Genomic DNA, 18035 nt, shown 5'->3' with positions numbered 1-18035 from the left:
GCCCTCCTCCTCAGTCTCTCCTGTGGGGGTCCCAAGAGGTAGGAGAGGAGGGGGTTTATGTTTCCAGTTTTGTGACTACATGATCATTGGCCTGCTATTGTCCTGACCAAAGAAAAGAGAAGAAGTTTTTGAAGTCCAGGTCTCTTCTGACTCCAGGAGATAGTAATTTGGGGAAATTGGAGCCAAAAGAACCCTTTGAGATCTGGGGGTTTAAAAGCATCTTTAAAATATGGAGCTTTTAAAATGAAACAACATAAAGGCTGCTGAATTCCTCAAAGCAATAAGTGTGTCCTTTGGGACAACCTCTTTGGCATGCACTGGTCAGTCTCTTACACACTCCTGCTTAGGGACCACAGGAAGTGTCATGATTGTACATGAGCACCAGCCACAGCAGCGTGTCCGTGTTTGCTGCCCGTGGGTCCCTTGTTTTCTTCAAGTCATGAAGGAACAAGAACAGTGTCTCATATTTAATCTTTAAAAAAGGATTGTGGCATAGAGGGCTCTTGGTGGTGTATAAGTCACCAGGTCAGCTTAGCTGCACCAGCAACCACACCTCTCCCCTAGAACTAGTCCAGCTGTCTCCTAAAATTCAATCACAGCTCACATTGGCTCTTTCTGTATTATTGGACCTGAGTTCAAATGAAGATTTTTCCCAAAGCGTCCTTCCCTCTCCTGCTAGGTGACCCTGTCACTGACAGCAAAACGGATGGCCAAGAAGAACTGCCTGGTGAAGAACCTGGAGGCTGTGGAGACCCTCGGCTCCACCTCCATCATCTGCTCGGACAAGACTGGGACACTGACCCAGAACAGGATGACAGTGGCCCATCTGTGGTTTGACAATCAGATATTCGTGGCTGACACCAGTGAAGACCATTCAAGTAAGTCTTATGGAGATCTCGGTCTGGCCAAAGCTGTGGACTCCATCCTGGGGCTGAGCTGAGCACACAGCAGGGTCTGTAGCCGGAGGATTGCTGGACAGTGACTCATGGACAGCCAGCTCAACCCACAGCAGCCACCGTTCTTTCTCTGTCTTCCAGACCAAGTCTTTGACCAAAGCTCTAGGACTTGGGCCTCCTTATCCAAGATAATAACATTATGTAACCGAGCGGAGTTCAAGCCAGGACAGGAAAATGTCCCCATCATGAAGGTAATGCTTCTGCAGCACTCGGTCTTAAATCACAGGCAGTTTGTAGTCGCTTGCTGGGGTCTGATTGGGTGCTTGATTTCGTCTCTCCAGTTGCTTAAAGTTTGTTCAGTGCTTGCAAGAGCAAGTTGGACTCACAAGACATACAGAAAGTTTTCTTTATGCACACTAGCTTTGAGAATACAAAGATGCTTAAAAGGTTTCAGAATATTGCTTTAGGGTCTTTAGAAAATTCTGGAAATGAATGCACCTCTAAGTTACTTTCCTGACTTTTCTGCCAGCTAAGTGGATGTAATCAAAGTTCCTTTTAATATACATGCCATTCATGGAAATTTAAAATGTGATTGGATAAAAATAAAAGGACTCCTGTTAACTAGAATATGGCTGCAGACAAAGCTCTAAGGGGTCTTGGAATATCGGAACATACAATAAACTCTCCCCCCTCCGCTTCCCTTCCTCCCTTTTCCTCTCCATCTCAATGAGTCAGTGAATCTCGGTTCTACTGGCTTTTCTATTTGCCATCTGTTTCCTTCCCTGACTCTTTTTCTTTCTTATTTTTTTGTTTGTTTGTTTGCTTTTCTCTCCGTCAGACAGCTCATGAATGCTCTTTTTGGCCAATTGCTTCTTTGTCAATATCTTCCAAATCTTTATGTCCAGTTCTAATTTCTTACCTAAACTCCAACCTGAATGTCCGGCTGGCTGTGTGCTTCCACTAGGAAGTTGCACAAATCATGCTCGTTAACTTCCACCCGTACCCAGCCTAGCTGCACATCAGTGCCTTGCCCCAATTTTCTAATTTTCTATGATATAACCATTCTATTTGTCATTGGAACAGAACATTTGGCAGTCATCTTTGACTTTATCCTTTCCTTATATCCAGTGAGTCACCAAGTTCTATCATTCTTGCTTCAAAATATACATAACTTCACTATTTGTCAGCAGTACCTTCCATCTAAATAGCTGATTACCGGTTGATTGGAATTAAACCTCCTTGATTCCAGTTTATCCCTCCTGGAGTCTTTCTCAAATGCCACTAATTTCCCTTAAGGGTGCTTTTATAGTCACTTAACTTTGCTCAAAATCTTTCTGTACTTCCCTGTTTTCTGCTTCTCAAGTCTAGACCGCAGGCTACCTTTCAGGGCCCTCCAGGTCTTGCCACACCCTCCACATCCGCTTTTACCTTGAACACTCACAGACGAGCCTGCCCCTCATGCCCCTGCACCCGCATCCTGGTTTCTGGAAGGCTTTCTTCTCTGTGTATCGGTAACCCACCTATCTATCAAGATCTAGTTCGTAGCTGCTTTTTTCCACGAAATCTTCAGTCTTCACAGAGGTCCAGCTTCTCCAAACATCCCTAATGCCAGTAGGTGGCACTATTGTTTACACGCTTACCAGGGTCTTGCAGCCCTCCCTGATCACGTGATAATGTCTCTCCAACTAGATGGTAATGGGATCAGGAGGTGTGTTTTGGGTCCTATGCTGAGGGCATGTTGGTTCATTAAATATGTGCTGCAAATATTTTTCTTCTTTGATTCCCAGAAAGCTGTGATTGGAGATGCCTCAGAAACTGCTCTTTTAAAATTCTCAGAGGTCATTTTGGGTGATGTGATGGAAATTAGAAAAAGAAACCGCAAAGTAGCTGAAATCCCTTTTAACTCTACTAATAAATTTCAGGTGAGTTTTTCCTCACAACCGGTAATCTCTGTCATCGGCAGCATGACCTTTCTACTTGCATGTATCCTTTGCTTACCTCATATTTTGAAGGATACCTGTCTTCAAAGACAGTCGTCAGGGATACAGCACCCAGGCATCTGGTCCCCAAGGTCAAGCTCGCTTGCTGGCCTCCTTCCTAGCCCTGAAGCAGGGCAGAGAAAGAAAGAAAGGCAAGGACCTCATCAGGGCCTGGCTGCTCCTATGAATGAGCTATCTCTGTCACAGGCACACACTCTCTCTCTCTCTCACACACATACACACACACACAAACACACTCACACCACCACTATTAGGTACCTTCTGCCATGAGGAGCAGCAGCCACACTCCAAAGCATAAATGCCAAGTGGGCAGCGGGGAGGCTGAACACCTGCTCCTCTCACCTCTACTGCATCAGGCCCTTGACCTACGTGGCCTCGTTCCATGTTCGCATCCAGCCTGTGAGGTAGGACTGACGAATCCTGACTCATAGAGGGGGAAGCAGGCCCTTAGAAAGTGTGGAGAGACCAGAGTCACACAGCTCCCAGTGTTCCCAAGCCTGACACAAAGTCCACGATTCTTCCACCATCACACAGAGGGAGTGCGGCGCAGTTCAGGCCATGGGAGAAAGCCCTGCCCTTTGGGGAGACCGGTGAGCGGCCCCTCAGGTGACAGCCCCGTCGTTTTCCGGGGCCAGCCCCTGTGCTGTGGTAGAAGACGGCCCTCCTTGCCTGGTTATCTCAGCAAGCAGGGCTGGCCCACAGTCAGCCATCACAGCCTCCCCATGTTAAGACAAATGACAGTTGGGAGCCCCAGGTCCCCATGCAGATGGGATTTTCCACAGAGCCCACACTGGATCTGGACTTGGGCTTTGCACAACAGTGAAGTATAGAAATAGAATAACCACAACTGTATGTGTGGAGATTTCTGGTGATTATCCACCCCTCTTAGTTCAGATGGAATTTAGGGTTAGAGAAGAACTCTTTTTTTTTTTGAGAAGGAGTTTCACTCTTGTCACCCAGGCTGGAGTGCAGTGGCACGATCTTGGCTCACTGCAATCTCCGCCTCCCAGGTATAAGCAATTCTCTTGCCTCAGCCTCCTGAGTAGCTGGGACTACATGAATGCACCCCCATGCCCAGCTAATTTTTTTGTATTTTTAGTAGAGACAGAGTTTCACCTTGTTGGCCGGGCTGATCTCGAACTCCTGACCTCTGGTGATCTATCCACCTTGGCCTCCCAAAGTGCTGGGATTACAGGCATGAGCCACCAAGCCCAGCCTAGAGAAGAACTCTTGTGTTGCAAATGTCTTCTTTGTGGATAGTGAGCCAACAGAGAATCACAGTTAGCTAAATAGACAACTAACAAGAAACATATGATGTAAAATACTCAAGCCAAGAAATCACATCTCTTACATAAAACCTCAGTGAAAATAGAGTGGGCAACAGTCCTAAAAGACTGTTTTAGGACGAGTATTATTATACTAATAATACTAGTAATAATAGGAGCTGTTCTGTGCTAATTTCCACACATATTAAATCATTCATTCTCACGACGATGCTGTGGGGTGGCTAGAGGATGAGGAGGTTGAGGTGCCGCGCATCAGTGCACAGTGTGAAGATGGGGTTAGATGATGCCTCCATCAGCAGCAGGACTTGGAGCCCTGCTGAAGCTCCGTCTCCCAGGGTAAAGGCATGCCCTGTTGCAAAAGGGAGAAAAAGCAGGTTCCATGAGGCCTCATGTACAAGTTGGAGGACAAAGTGGCTACATAGAGTGGGACTAGAAAGGGGAGAGGGGCCTGTGTGAGTTCCTGCTGAAGAGGTCGGAGGTGCTGTCTGGATGCTGTTAGGGTCATTTTATATCTACACATGAGCAGTGCTCAGCCTCACATGAGCAGTGCTAAGCCTTGGAAGGAGACGTCTCTGCGGGAAGGAAATAAAATGGAAAGCCTATGTCTTATTGATTAGAATGGTGATGCCCCAAACACACTGGTCTGTTAAGACATTTAAAACAGTTTATGGCAAATTGGAAAATGTTTTATAAAGTTTTATATAAAGATGAATGTATTTAACTTAAAAGATTATCCTTTGTAGCCTCCATGATTAAGGGCAGGGACTCTGGAGCCTGCCAGCCTGGGCTCAAATCCCAACTCAGCCACCAGATAGCCACCTGTTGCTCAGTAACCTTGAGTGAAGCATTGAACCTCTGTGCCTCAGTTTCCTCCTTTGTAAAAGGGAATAATAATAGTACCCATGGCCTTAAAGTTGTTTTGAGGATAAATAAGTCAATGTGGACAGCACTTAGACCAGTGCCTGGCACGTGGTACACACCATAAAAGTTTTTCATATTATCCCTATGTTTTAAATGTAAAAAGCCTTATCTTGGCCAGGTACAGTGGCTCACACCTGTAATCACAGCACTTTGGGAGACCGAGGAAGGCAGATTGCTTGAGCCCAGGAGTTCAAGACCAGCCTGGGCAATATACCAAGACCTTATCTCTACAAAAAACCAAAAAACGAAATTAGCTGGGCATGGCAGCACATGCCTGTAGTCCCAGCTACTTAGGAGGCTGAGGTGGGAGGATTGCTTGAGCCTGGGAGGTCGAGGCTGCAGTGAGCTGTGATTGTGCCACTGCACTCCAGCCTGGGCGACAGAGTGGGACCCCGCCTCAAAAAAAAAAAAAAAAAAAAAATTAAGAGAGAAAGAAAAAGAAAAGTCCTATGTTTTAGAAAGCGATAGGGATAGTAAATGGGAGGTTTTTTGTTGGTTTGGTTTTTGTTGGTTGGTTGGTTTTCTCAGTGTCTTTACTTGATCATTAAAAAGAGCAGCAGCAGCAGCTGGTAACCCTATTTGCCCTATACTTCTTTTTGTACTCATCTTTGATACCCAAAAGTCTAAGAAATACTGATTTGTAAAGAATTGTTATACCCAAAATTGTAGCACTTTTCTTTGCAACATATTTTCTCCCAAACACTCCAGCTTCCTGAGATTCATCTTGAGTGCTTAGAAGAGTACCTGGCTTATCAGAAGGGCTAGATAAGAGTTAGTCATTTTATTCTTGTATATCGATTTTTTTGCATATCTTATTAGGATGGATCTAGAATTAGAATTGCTGGGCCAAGAGCATTCCTATTAAAATGGAGACTCCTGTGACTCGGCTGTCTTCCTGAAACACTATACGTGGAAGTGTCCACTTCCTCACACCCCGCCATTTTCTATGACATCCAAGCAGGAAAACTGGATGGACAATGAGGTGAAGGGGTGCAGAAATTCCTGTTGCCTCCTGCCCTCCTGAGCTCAGAATAGTTTGGGTCTGAAAGATGGCTGCTCCCCACAGGGAGGTAGAGGAGGTGAGATGCAGAGGCTCGCAGCCCCCTAACTCTCACGGGCACCCTGGGAGATCTTGTTCAAGGCACAAGATTTCACACGCTGACGGCCACATCTAGCCTGCCCAAAGCAGCCAATTTTGCTTGAAAGATGAGCTCCGCTTATCCAGAGTGGGTGCCCCACTCTGGGCTGGGGCCAAGTCTAGAGCTCTTTGTCTTACTTGGCCACAGAAAGAAAAAGGGCGGAACATGCTGAGGATGCCATTGTGCCTCTTCCTCCTTTACATTTAATGGAGCAGTAGAGAAGAAGGAATGCGTTTTTCTGTAAGTAACACGCTTGGTTCATTCCTTCCCAGCTCTCCATCCACGAGACAGATGACCCCCACGACAAGCGTCTCCTCATGGTGATGAAGGGGGCCCCTGAGCGCATCCTAGAGAAATGCAGCACCATCATGATCAATGGCAAGGAGCACCCACTGGACAAGAGCACCGCCAAGACCTTCCACACAGCCTACATGGAGCTGGGCGGGTTGGGCGAGCGTGTGCTGGGTGAGTGCGGCGGCAGGGCCCTGCCCATCACCTGGTGGGCACAGAGATGAGGCAGGCGCCTTGAGGACTTGTGACCTAGCCGAGTGGCCATGGCATCCACGTGAAGCGTGTAAAGGAGAACATGATAAGCAGGATGGGAACAAGGAGAGGACGCTGTGTGACAGCACCAAGCAGGGTGGGGTGGCCTCCAGAGAGGCAAGCTCAGGGAAGACTTTATGGAAGGAGTTAAATTTCAAACTGGGCCTTAAGTGACTGCATTTGAGGGGAGATAGGGGAAAGTATCCAGGGCCCAGGGAACAGCACAGGCCAATACAGAGGCAGAACGGCGTAGGGCACATTGGGTGTTGCCAGCAGGTGAGATGGCACCGTCACAGAAACAGGGTTCAAGGGCTACACTGGAGGTCATGAGATGGAGGTCTTGAACATCTGGGTGAGGAGCCAGGTTTCATCCTGCAGTCAGTAGAGAGCACCGAGGGCTGTGCTGCTAGAGTGAGCTGGGCAGTCGCAGGGCTGGAGAAGACTTTATGGAAGGAGTTAAATTTCTTTAACTCCTTTAAATGTCTTTGGTGGCAGCAGGGAGAGGAGAGATGCACACTCCATAGGAAGTGGCTGCCCTTGCTCAGGCAAAAGGGATGGGAATTTTATCAGGGTGATGGGAATGGGAAGGAGACATCAGGGCAAGAGAATTCATAGAGGTAGAGTTGGTAAGATTTAGAACCGATTAGAGGAGGATAGTCAGTTTAAAAATGATTAAGCTTCCCATTTAACGACTAGGAAGAGAGTGATGCCAGTGATGCAGACGAAGTGTCAGGAAGAAAGGAACCTTAGAAATGCAACAGGAGGAGGACCCAATGGGGGTGCCTGCGGTGTTGTCAAAGGGGACAGTGTGTCCTGTTGTCAGCACCAGGGCTGGCGGAATGGTGCCCCATCAGGACCACAGAATGACAAATTCAAGGAAACAGAAGTGTATGGTTGACGATCCGGCTCATTAAACACCATGGAAGTCCTCACCAATATAGATGCAGTCTGTGGAATGTGTGTTTCTAAAGGCTATTGGAGTTAGCAAAGCAGATAAAGCATATAAATGAGATGGTGATGCTTTAGGCATCCAATAACCCACGGCACCAGGTATTCTACACGGGATCAATGCCCACTTGCGTTTGATTTCTCAAAGCCTGCTCCACTGACATTTGCAAAGCAGTGGGCCAGGCTGAAAATAAATTGGATATGAAAGCTGATCACACAATCTTGGAGGTCCCACCAGACACAAGAGTCCCTTCCACCTCGGCCTATGAGAGGCTGATGCCTTCTGAGAAAAGGATGGCTCGGCCCCATTCCTGCTGGCCTTTCTCTTGGGCTTATTTTGATCTAATACTGAACTTTGTGCCTCTCCACTGAACCCCCTTGTTCCTTCACATGCTGTTTTCTCTGCTGAAAGTGGCCTTCCCACCGCCACCCTCCCTTTTTTCCCTAGAAATCATCTGTGCCCCTCTCAAGCTTCAGCTCACATGTGACCTCCTTGGGGAAGTCTCTCCTGACCCTCCAGGCAGCTGAAGTCTGTCTCTGCCCTGAGATGTACCCTGTGCTTGATCCCTTTAACTCTGTGCCCTGCTAAGCTTCAGAAGTTGAGACTGTGTACGCCCTAGAACTCGGCAATATAGCAAGATATATTTCCAGAACACAGAGCCTAATGAGCACACAGTGAATTATATTTGGATGAAATATGTCTTTCCTAAAAAAATTGCATTATGGAGTTGAAGAAATTAAATAATTCTGGCTTATTCTGATGTATTGGTAAAACAGTAGAGGACAGAGGTGTATCAGCATGTTCTCCTCTTATTTTTTTTTCATTTCCTATTCTAGTTTCACTGACTCCCTAATTTGTCTGTATTACAGGTTTCTGTCATCTCTACCTGCCAGCAGATGAGTTTCCAGAAACCTACTCATTTGACATAGACGCTATGAACTTTCCGACCTCCAGCCTCTGTTTTGTGGGACTCCTGTCAATGATCGATCCGCCTCGGTCCACCGTGCCAGATGCAGTCACCAAATGCCGGAGTGCAGGGATCAAGGTGGGAGTTATTTTTCTGACTCAAGAAGTTCTCTCTTTATGTCGTTTTCCTTTCTAATAATGTTTTTCATAGCAGACGGTCAGTATTTAGGTGTCTTAAAGTAAATATCATAATTCCTATTCTATTTCTAGTTTCACTGTGCTAAGTTTACTGAAACTGTCCCACAAAAATGAAATGATTGTGTCTATGTGGAATGAACCACATAAACAGTAAATGCAATGAGAAGAATCTTCTAGTGCCTTGAAGTGACCATATCTCGCCCTAGTCCGTGGTAGATACTAAAAGGCTTTATTGGCTGGGCGCGGTGGCTCACGCCTGTAATCCCAGCACTTTGGGAGGCAGAGGCAGAGGCAGGTGGATCATCTGAGGTCAGGAGTTCCAGACCAGCCGTGGCCAACATGGCAAAACCCTGTTTCTACTAAAAATACAAAAAATTAGCCAGGCGTGGTGGCACACACCTGTAATCCCAGCTACGCGGGAGGCTGAGGCAGGAGAATCGCTTGAACCCAGGAAGCGGAGGTTGCAGTGAGCCGAGATCATGCCATTGCACTCCAGCTTGGGCAACAAGAGTGAAACTCTGTCTCAAAAAAAAAAAAAAAAAAGAAAAGAAAAAAAGAAAGAAAAAAGGCTTTATTACTCAATCTTGAGGCTCAGCCCCCATAATCCATGTTCATCATTACTAGGTTAATATTAAGACTGTTGAAGTAACATGGGGCTACCCCGAAGTAGACACTCACCAGCCCTTTCACAAATAAAGTGGTATCAAAGGGGAAGGGCTTCCTTTCATGTCAGAGGAGGAAGCGTATGAAGCTTAGGAGCAAGGGTAGACCCAATGGGATTAGTGTTTCCTCCAAAGACAGTTGTCTTGTAGAGCCAGAGCTGCCACTGTAATCACCAACCACATTCTCCCAGGGCACTACGGAGTAGGTAATACTGAACCATACCCACTGTGGCCAACCGAGTTCTTCATTACCCATGGGCCTTCTCGTTGTCTGTGCTCTAGGTTATTATGGTTACTGGTGATCATCCCATCACAGCCAAAGCTATCGCCAAGAGTGTGGGGATCATTTCAGCCAACAGTGAAACGGTGGAAGACATTGCACATCGCCTCAACATTGCTGTGGAGCAAGTTAACAAACAGTAAGCACAGGAGCAGCATAGCAAAAATTCCAGTTCATACCCATGGGGCCCCACTGGCTCTAAAGAGCTGCACTACTTGGAACAAATCAGCTTTTTGCTCTCAGAGTGATGCTGGGCTGGTTTGAGCTATAATTTGCATATCCATGTATTCACTCTAATTTCACTGAGCAGCTAATATGTGCCAGGCACAGTATTGACACCATGAAATAACCCTTTATGTGTTCCTTGTTTGAAATTTCAAAATCCAGTTGTGCCCTGGGCACAAAACCTATGTGCCCAATTTAGAATAAGAAAAACTGAAACAAAGGGTTTATGTGAAATTACTTGCCATAGATGCAGTTGCATAATTTGGAATCATAGGAACCCTGTGGGTTGTTTCATGCACCCCCCTTGGTAAGCATCTTGGGTATTTATCCACCCGGTTTCATAACGTGTAGCTATGTAAACACACCCTTCTTTTTTATTTGGTAATAAATAGAATGGAAGCTTCCTAAGGAAAGTTTTTTTTCCTTGTTTCTCCTAATTCTTTTAATCATGTTTATCCTTATTCTTTTAATCATGTTCATCCAACTGTACATTCACTCATGTATTTATCCTTTCAACAAGTATTTACTGCGTGCCAACTACATACCAGGCAAGACCTGGAACTACAGTAGCAAACTGAACAATACTATCCACACCCTTGGGGATCTTTCCACTGAGCCAAGGAGACACAAACAAAGCTAACAATGATGTGCTCAGTGTAATGAGGGAGACACACAGGGCTAGGGAGCTGGGCGTGCGGGAGAGTGGCCTGGACTGTGCCTGGTCTCCATGAGTCAAAGACTCCAAATTCTCAGGTTGAGAAGAAATGTTCATTAGCTGGGTTATGCTTTCACGCATGCGGGAGATGAGGGAAAGACCAATGCACCTCTTCAGTTTCTGCAAGCACTTAGGTCTTTTAGGGACACACAGCTGTCAGGTCATAACAAATTACCAAGTTAGACAACCAACCAGGGTTCCCGCCTCTGGGCACAGCAACAGTACCTGAAGTCTAAGAGTCTTGCAGTGCCCTTTAGTATACATAACATCTCTCTATGAAAACAAATTTGGGGCTTGTTTATTTGTTTGGTTTTGTAAGATAATCGGATTATACTTTTTTTCACTTTAGAATTTTAAACAAATTTTTGTTTGTTTGTTTGTTTGTTTAGACAGAGTCTCTCTCTGTCACATAGGCTGGAGTGCAGTGGTGTGATCTCTTAGCTCACTGCAATCTCCACCTCCTGGGTTCAAGTGATTCTCCTGCCTCAGCCTCGTGAATAGCTGGGACCACAGGCACCCACCACCATGCCTGGCTAATTTTGTATTTTTAGTAGAGGCAGGGCTTTGCCATGTTGGCCAGGCTGGTCTCGAACTCCTGACCTCAAGTGATCCACCCACCTTAGCCTCTCAAAGTGCTGGGCTTACAGGTGTGAGCCACCACACCCGGCCTAAAAGAAATTTTTTAAAGAGTAGTCAAGTGCAGTAGTGAGAAGAGGGGAAAGAGTAGAAGAGTTTGATCTGTAACTGACTGTGAACAATCAGTTGAGCTAATTCACTACTACCTTCAGACCAGCCAAGTCTTCTTTTTTTAGATACAAGGTGTCCTGTCAGATCACCCAGGCTGGAGTGCAATGGTGTGATCATAGCTCACTGCAGCCTCGACCTCCTGGGTTCAAGGGATCTTCCCCTCTCAGCCTCCCAGGTAGCTGGGACTACAGGCTTGTGCCACTGCACCCAGCTTCATTTTAGCAGATTTTTTTTTTTTTTTTTTTTTGAGATGGAGTGTTTCTCTGTTGCCTAGGCTGGAGTGTGGAGTGTAGTGGTGAAATCTCGGCTCATTGCAGCCTCCACCTCCTGGGTTCAAGCAATTCTCCTGCCTCAGCCTCCTGAGTAGCTGGGATTACAGGCACGTGCCACCATACCCGGCTAGTTTTTGTACTTTTAATAGAGACGGGGTTTCACCATGTTGGCCAGGCTGGTCTTTAACTCCTGACTGCAAGGGTTCTGCTCGCCTTGGCCTCCCAGAGTGTAGGGATTACAGGCGTGAGCCACCGCGCCTGGCCCATTTTAGCAATTTTTAATGAAAGTTGTATATAAGATATCTTATTCCTGCATCTTCTCAATTGCTTCTTTTTTATATTTGCCTTTCCTTCCCTACTTAGGAAGATTTGTTTGGCCTTCCATTCAAGGATCTGTTGTGGTTTTTGTCCAGTTTTAGCCTGGTGTTGGCCACGTGCTGGGTGATGTGCACGTGATGGTCCTGCCCTTAGCCTCCTCCTGTGCTCCTGTTCAGTATAGATGGCACATTTATTCCTATAAACCTGGACCGCTTAGCCAATGTGCTGACCTGCATAGTGTCCTTGTGCAACCTCAACTTCCTCATCCTTTCGGACGGGCATGGATGGAACTGTGCTTGGAGCAGACCCCAGAATGTGCTTCTGTCTCAGCTCTTTGGAACGAGAGAAAGACATAATCTTCCCACGAATGTGGGAAGGTGCATTGAAATGCCTTTTACGATTCTTGCCTCAGTCAAAAGTCACAAAGGGACTGAACTTCCTCTTGGCCACTGCCACTCCGCTCATGGCCACAAAAGGGAAGAGTGGATTACACATTTTTGTACAAATCACCACACTGAGTGAAGTAGATGCTTTTGTGGATGTTTTCAGTTATTCACTTCATCAGCTCTAGTTTCATGACCATATAAAAATTGCATCTTAGCACGTGTAAGGGGAAAGGAAACACCCCTTCTTTCTTCTCTTACTTTGTTTTTTTGTTGTTGTTTTTTTTTTTTGCCAGCAGTTAAGAAGACCTGTAGTTTGAGTCAAGTGCTAGAATTCCAATATTTAGCACCAAGAGGTAAAACAGACCTAGAAAGCTCAAAACTTGCAAATTGTAGAGAAAAAGACCTGCAGTGGTTTGTACCTACATTGTTTAAGCTGAGATTTGAAGGCTGAAATGTAGTGTTAGCCACAAGAAGCTGAGGTGAGAGATGCCCATTCCTGGTCAGGGAGCCAGACCCATGAAGGCCTTAGGGTACGGGGGATGGAGGACGTCAGAACTGAGAGCATCCAGCGGGCAGGAGGGAGAGCCCAAGGTGAGGCGAAGCTTGACAACGCAGGCCCCACCGGGGCTCGCTGGCTAAAGTTAGGGATTCTGGGGTCTGCTCCAAGCACAGTGGGAAGCCCCTGAAGAGTTTTAGCAGGGGAGTGGCTCAGGCAGCTCTGCATAATCAATAGGCCCTAGAACCTTACTTTTATAGTCAGCAGGCAATAGCACTGCTCAAAGACTTCAGTAAACTTCTGCCTACATAGCACATTGCACAAAGATGACACTCTGTGAATCTGAAATACCCAACAGCAAGTAATTATTACCCCTTGTTTGGGCATAAAAGAATTCTAGGACCCAAAACACATGAACAGGCAGTTTGGGGGTTTTATTTTTATTTTTGTTTTTGAGACAGGGTCTCACTTTGTCACCTAGGCTTGAGTGTAGTGGCATGATCGTGGCTCGCTGCAGCCTCAACCCCCCAGGCTTAAGCAATCCTCCTGCCTCAGCCTGCTGAGTAGCTGGGACCACAGGCACATGCCACCATACCTGGATAATTTTTAAAAATTTTTTGTATAGACAGGGGCTCTCACTATGTTGCCCAGGCTGGTCTTGAACTCTTGGCCTCAAGTGATCCTCCTACTCAGCCTCCCACAGTGCTGAGATTACAGGCATGAGCCACTGCGTTTGGCCATGAATGGGCAGTTTTTTAACTTCCTTTTACTTCTGAAGTAAAGTGATGCTCTGGGAAGTACCACTCTCACCTGTTCTAGTAGGGATAAGGCTACCTGGTTTTTTATTCCTATTGTTATATGGTACCAAGAAATGGTGTTATATTTTAGCCTCAGTTTGCCCTCTTGAAATGGAGACTAAGGTGTTCCCAGGACTCCTGTTCCCTCACTAGAGCATTAGGTATCAAGGACACTGGGTTCCATCCAGGTCAAGTCAGAAAGGCTTCAGCCAGCATCCTGCCTGGAACAGTGTTTCAACCTAAGATCTGCCCTTGGGCCTCACCCAGTTTCTTCTGGCTCTTCTAGGGATGCCAAGGCCGCTGTGGTGACTGGCATGGAGCTGAAGGACATGAGCTCGGAACAGCTGGATGAGATCTTAGCCAACTACCAGGAGATTGTCTTTGCCCGGACATCCCCCCAGCAGAAGCTGATCATTGTGGAGGGTTGTCAGAGGCAGGTGGGTGGACAGCAGTGTCCAGAGGACTGACAGGCCCATCACTGTCCATGGGCAAGTGCAGAGGTCTGGATCTTACATCAGGCTATGGTGCCTTTGAAACTTCAAGAGAGAGTTCTTGGCTCATCCTCATCACTTGACCTCTCCACCCTCTCAGGTGGGCTGGCCCCTGTCCTCCTTTGAGACCCCCACCACATGTTCCCCGAAAGGCTCACCCCAGCTCTCTGCATTTTGTCATGAGAGCCTGGTGAAGCATTTGCCACTGTGGTAGTTGTGAGTAAAGAAAGATTTAAAATGCAAAGATTTAAAACAAAAAATGTGAAGACATAAGATATAAAACACCTGCACATTAGGTTTTCCTCATTTGCACACATCTTGTTTGGAGACACTTGTTCCTGCTTCTAAGATTTCTCATCTTTATCTTTTCCCCTAAATGGGCCTTTCCGTTCAGCCATAATCATCCTCGCAACCTCAAGAGAAAGGGAGGTCGCGTTGCTCTTGCCAGGCCTGCAACCCATTGGGCCTGCTCACTCCCACTTTCTCCCTGGGTCTCCCGCCATAGGATGCTGTTGTTGCTGTGACAGGGGATGGAGTTAATGACTCTCCGGCTCTAAAGAAGGCAGACATTGGGATTGCCATGGGGATAGCAGGTTCTGATGCAGCCAAAAATGCAGCCGACATGGTCTTGCTGGACGACAACTTCGCATCCATCATCACAGGGGTGGAGGAAGGTGAGTGAGCCTCAGGGGGTCTTCCCAAGGGCTAGGGTGGTCTGGGGGACTAGAAGTAAGTTCTGAAGGAGAAACCTCTCTGCCTAGGTCGCCTGATCTTTGACAACCTCAAGAAGACTATTGCTTACACCCTGACCAAGAACATTGCCGAGCTGTGCCCCTTTCTGATCTACATCATTGTCGGGCTCCCCCTGCCCATTGGCACCATCACCATTCTGTTCATTGACTTGGGGACAGACATTGTAAGTGACACTGAAGGGAACAGGGCGTGATGCCTGCCCCAGGGGAGGTCAAGTTCAGGGTCACTACCTTCAAGGGCCGGGGATGGACTAACTCAATGCTTCTCAGCTTCCATGTGATGGGGCCTGTAGCTCTGCATTTCTCATGGGTTCTCAGGTGGTGCCCATTCTACCGGTCCACATGCCACGCCTCAAAGCAAGGGACCAGAGGCATCTGCCAAATGTTTGGAAATTAAAAACCCTCTATAGTGAGCCTTTTTTTCTTGAGACAGAGTTTCACTCTCATCGCCCAGGCTAGAGTGCAGTGGTGCTATCTTGGTTCACTGCAACCTCCACCTCCCAGGCTCAAGAGTTTCTCCCACCTCAGCCTCCCAAGTAGTTGGGACTACAGGCTTGTGCCACCACACCTGGCTAATTTTTGTATTTTTAGTAGAGATGGGGTTTCCTGGCCTCAAGTGATCCACCTGCCTTGGCCTCCCAAAGTGCCGGGATTGCAGGCGTGAGTCACTGCACCTGAGCTACAGCAAGCTTTTCAAGACGTGAGTCTTCATCCTCAAAAAAAAAGAAATGCCATTGGTCAGTTTCAGCCTATGTGCCTCCCTTTTCTTTTGGGAAGATGAAGCTGTCACTCAAATTAATCACCCAAATAACCACTGGGGGCCCAGTGACTGAAGTGATAATCTCACAGCCACTCCTTGTTAAGTAAGAGAGTCTGACATGAAAGACCTTTACCTAAACACAGTGAGAAGTAACAGTTATGAAGACTTTATAAAGCCTTGCCCTACAGTAATGTCACCTAAACCTTCCCCTTTTCCAGTATCCATTTAAAGAAAGCCCCGTCTGAGCTGCCCATGTGGCTGGGGCTTACATGGGCAAGCAGGGAAAGCAACAGACAGTAAGCTGAATTCTTAGCAGGAAACTGGCCCTTCAAATTGCCCCCTTCCCCTCTCTTGTTTTCTACAACACCCAGGTAATCCCTAATTCCTAGAGAGACTGGAGATGTCTTTCCCTTTGAGGGGTATTGAGGTCCCCAAAGTTGATGGATCATTTTCCAAGCCCTTCAGATTTGCTTGCTTTGCTTTGCTGCAGTGTTTCTCCAAGCCTGGTGTGGGCATCACCTGGGAACTTGTTAGACGTGCACACTCTGCGCACTGGTGGACACCTGTAGCCTAGCTACTCAGGAGGCCAATGCAGGAGGATTGCTTCAGCTCAGGAGTTTGAGTCCAGCCTGGTAAACACAGAGAGATCTAGTCTCTTAAAAATAAAAATTAAGAACAAATAAAATAAAAATGTTATTCCAGATAACTGGACTAGGAATGGAAATAGGTTGTACACCCATTGTCTTTTAAAAAAGAGAAAGAAAGAAAGAGAGAGAGAAAGAGAGAAAGAGAAGGAAAGAGAGAGAGAAAGAGAGAGAAAAAGAAAGAAAGAGAAAGAAAGAAATAAGGAAAGAAGGAAGGAAAGAAAGAGGGAAAGAAAGAAAGAAAGAGAAAGAAAGAAAGAAGGAAGGAAGGAAGGAAGAAAGAAAGAAAGAAAGAAATGCAAATTCTAAGAAAGAAAGAAAGAAAGAAATGCAAATTCTCTGGCCCCAGCCCAGTCCCCCTGAATCGGAAGTCTGGAGGTGGGGCGCAATGATCTGTCTTTTAGCAGGTCCTCCCACCTGGAGGGAGAGGATGGCACAAGAAATTCTCCCTGTAGGGGAAGAATGTTTTATAACCAGCATCCTTCAGAACTGCCAGCACAGGGTGATAAAAAGCAGCTGATTTCTAAAGGCACTATTCTTAAATTCCCATACAGACAACACGCCCTCTACTACCTATAGCCTGGATGGGCCAGCTCCGTGCCCCCACCCCATCCAGCAGGTGCCCCACCCACCCCAGCTCCCCTCCCCTACTGTGGGTAGAGCAGAGCATCCTGGGGTTAGACCTCACCAGCCTCTTCCCCTCTAGATCCCCTCCATTGCCTTGGCATATGAGAAAGCTGAAAGTGACATCATGAACAGGAAGCCTCGCCACAAGAAGAAGGACAGGCTGGTGAACCAGCCGCTCGCTGTGTACTCATACCTGCACATTGGTACGATGAGGGCGCATCTTCCCCATCACACCAGGGCCTGCCCCGAGAATTGAATTCACTGGAGTCAGGGGCACAGCCAGAAAGTGTGGTTTTCCTGTGGGGTCAGGGTTGAGGAGGGAGGGGAACCGAGAGCAGACAGGATGAGGCAGTTCCCTGAGGCCATCATAGAACCTGTGTCCTATCTCTCTTGTTCTTTCAGGCCTCATGCAAGCCCTGGGAGCTTTCCTTGTGTATTTCACCATCTATGCACAGGAGGGCTTTCTGCCCTGCACTCTCATGAACCTGCGGGTAGAATGGGAGAAGGACTACGTAAATGACTTGGAAGACAGCTATGGGCAGGAATGGGTGAGTGGCAGGAGCCCTGCCGCAGAGTCCACCTGATTCTCTCCATGCTCATTGCCCTGCCCAGACTTACATAGAACCTCCATGTCCCTGAACAGCCTGGGAAAGCTTCAGTTAATAGGGCTCAGGGCCCCCTTGCTGACACGTGTTTGGCCTTTGCCGGGTCTCATGGCGCAGCCTCCTCTCTTGGACTAGACGCCAAGAGGTCCCTTTTTTTACTTTAGCTTTGCCATTGGTATAGAAGAGTGACCAGCCCAGCCACACCCACAGTGGGGCCACATAAATTTACATCTTTCAGGCCAGGTGCAGTGGCTCATGCCTGTAATCCCAGCACTTTGGGAAGCTGAGGAGGGAGGATCACTTGAGCCCAGGAGTTTGAGACCAGCCTGGCCAACATAGTGAGACCCTGTCTGTGTTAAAAATAATAGTAATGACAATTTTTAAAAAATTAACATTTTTCTCTACTCAGCTGGTTCAAGA

At 47.1% G+C, this 18035-nt stretch overlaps 1 protein-coding gene across 1 annotated transcript in view; it reads left to right on the top strand.

Annotated features, from left to right (window-relative positions):
- The window catches only part of ATP12A (ATPase H+/K+ transporting non-gastric alpha2 subunit), a 31545-nt gene that overhangs the window by 11333 nt on the left and 2177 nt on the right, over positions 1-18035 (top strand). The window contains exons 9-19 of the mRNA XM_054445973.1: positions 680-878; positions 1038-1147; positions 2684-2818; positions 6515-6707; positions 8604-8779; positions 9783-9919; positions 14023-14173; positions 14733-14901; positions 14989-15143; positions 17090-17213; positions 17413-17558. Of these exons, the coding sequence (XP_054301948.1) occupies positions 680-878; positions 1038-1147; positions 2684-2818; positions 6515-6707; positions 8604-8779; positions 9783-9919; positions 14023-14173; positions 14733-14901; positions 14989-15143; positions 17090-17213; positions 17413-17558 (1695 nt within the window). The remainder of the gene's footprint in view (positions 1-679; positions 879-1037; positions 1148-2683; positions 2819-6514; positions 6708-8603; positions 8780-9782; positions 9920-14022; positions 14174-14732; positions 14902-14988; positions 15144-17089; positions 17214-17412; positions 17559-18035) is intronic.

Source organism: Pongo pygmaeus, chromosome 14 (genome assembly GCF_028885625.2).
Source record: "Pongo pygmaeus isolate AG05252 chromosome 14, NHGRI_mPonPyg2-v2.0_pri, whole genome shotgun sequence".
Lineage (NCBI taxonomy): Eukaryota > Metazoa > Chordata > Mammalia > Primates > Hominidae > Pongo > Pongo pygmaeus.
The sequence above is the reverse complement of the archived record's forward strand: the minus strand, read 5'-3'. Positions and strand labels throughout refer to the sequence as shown.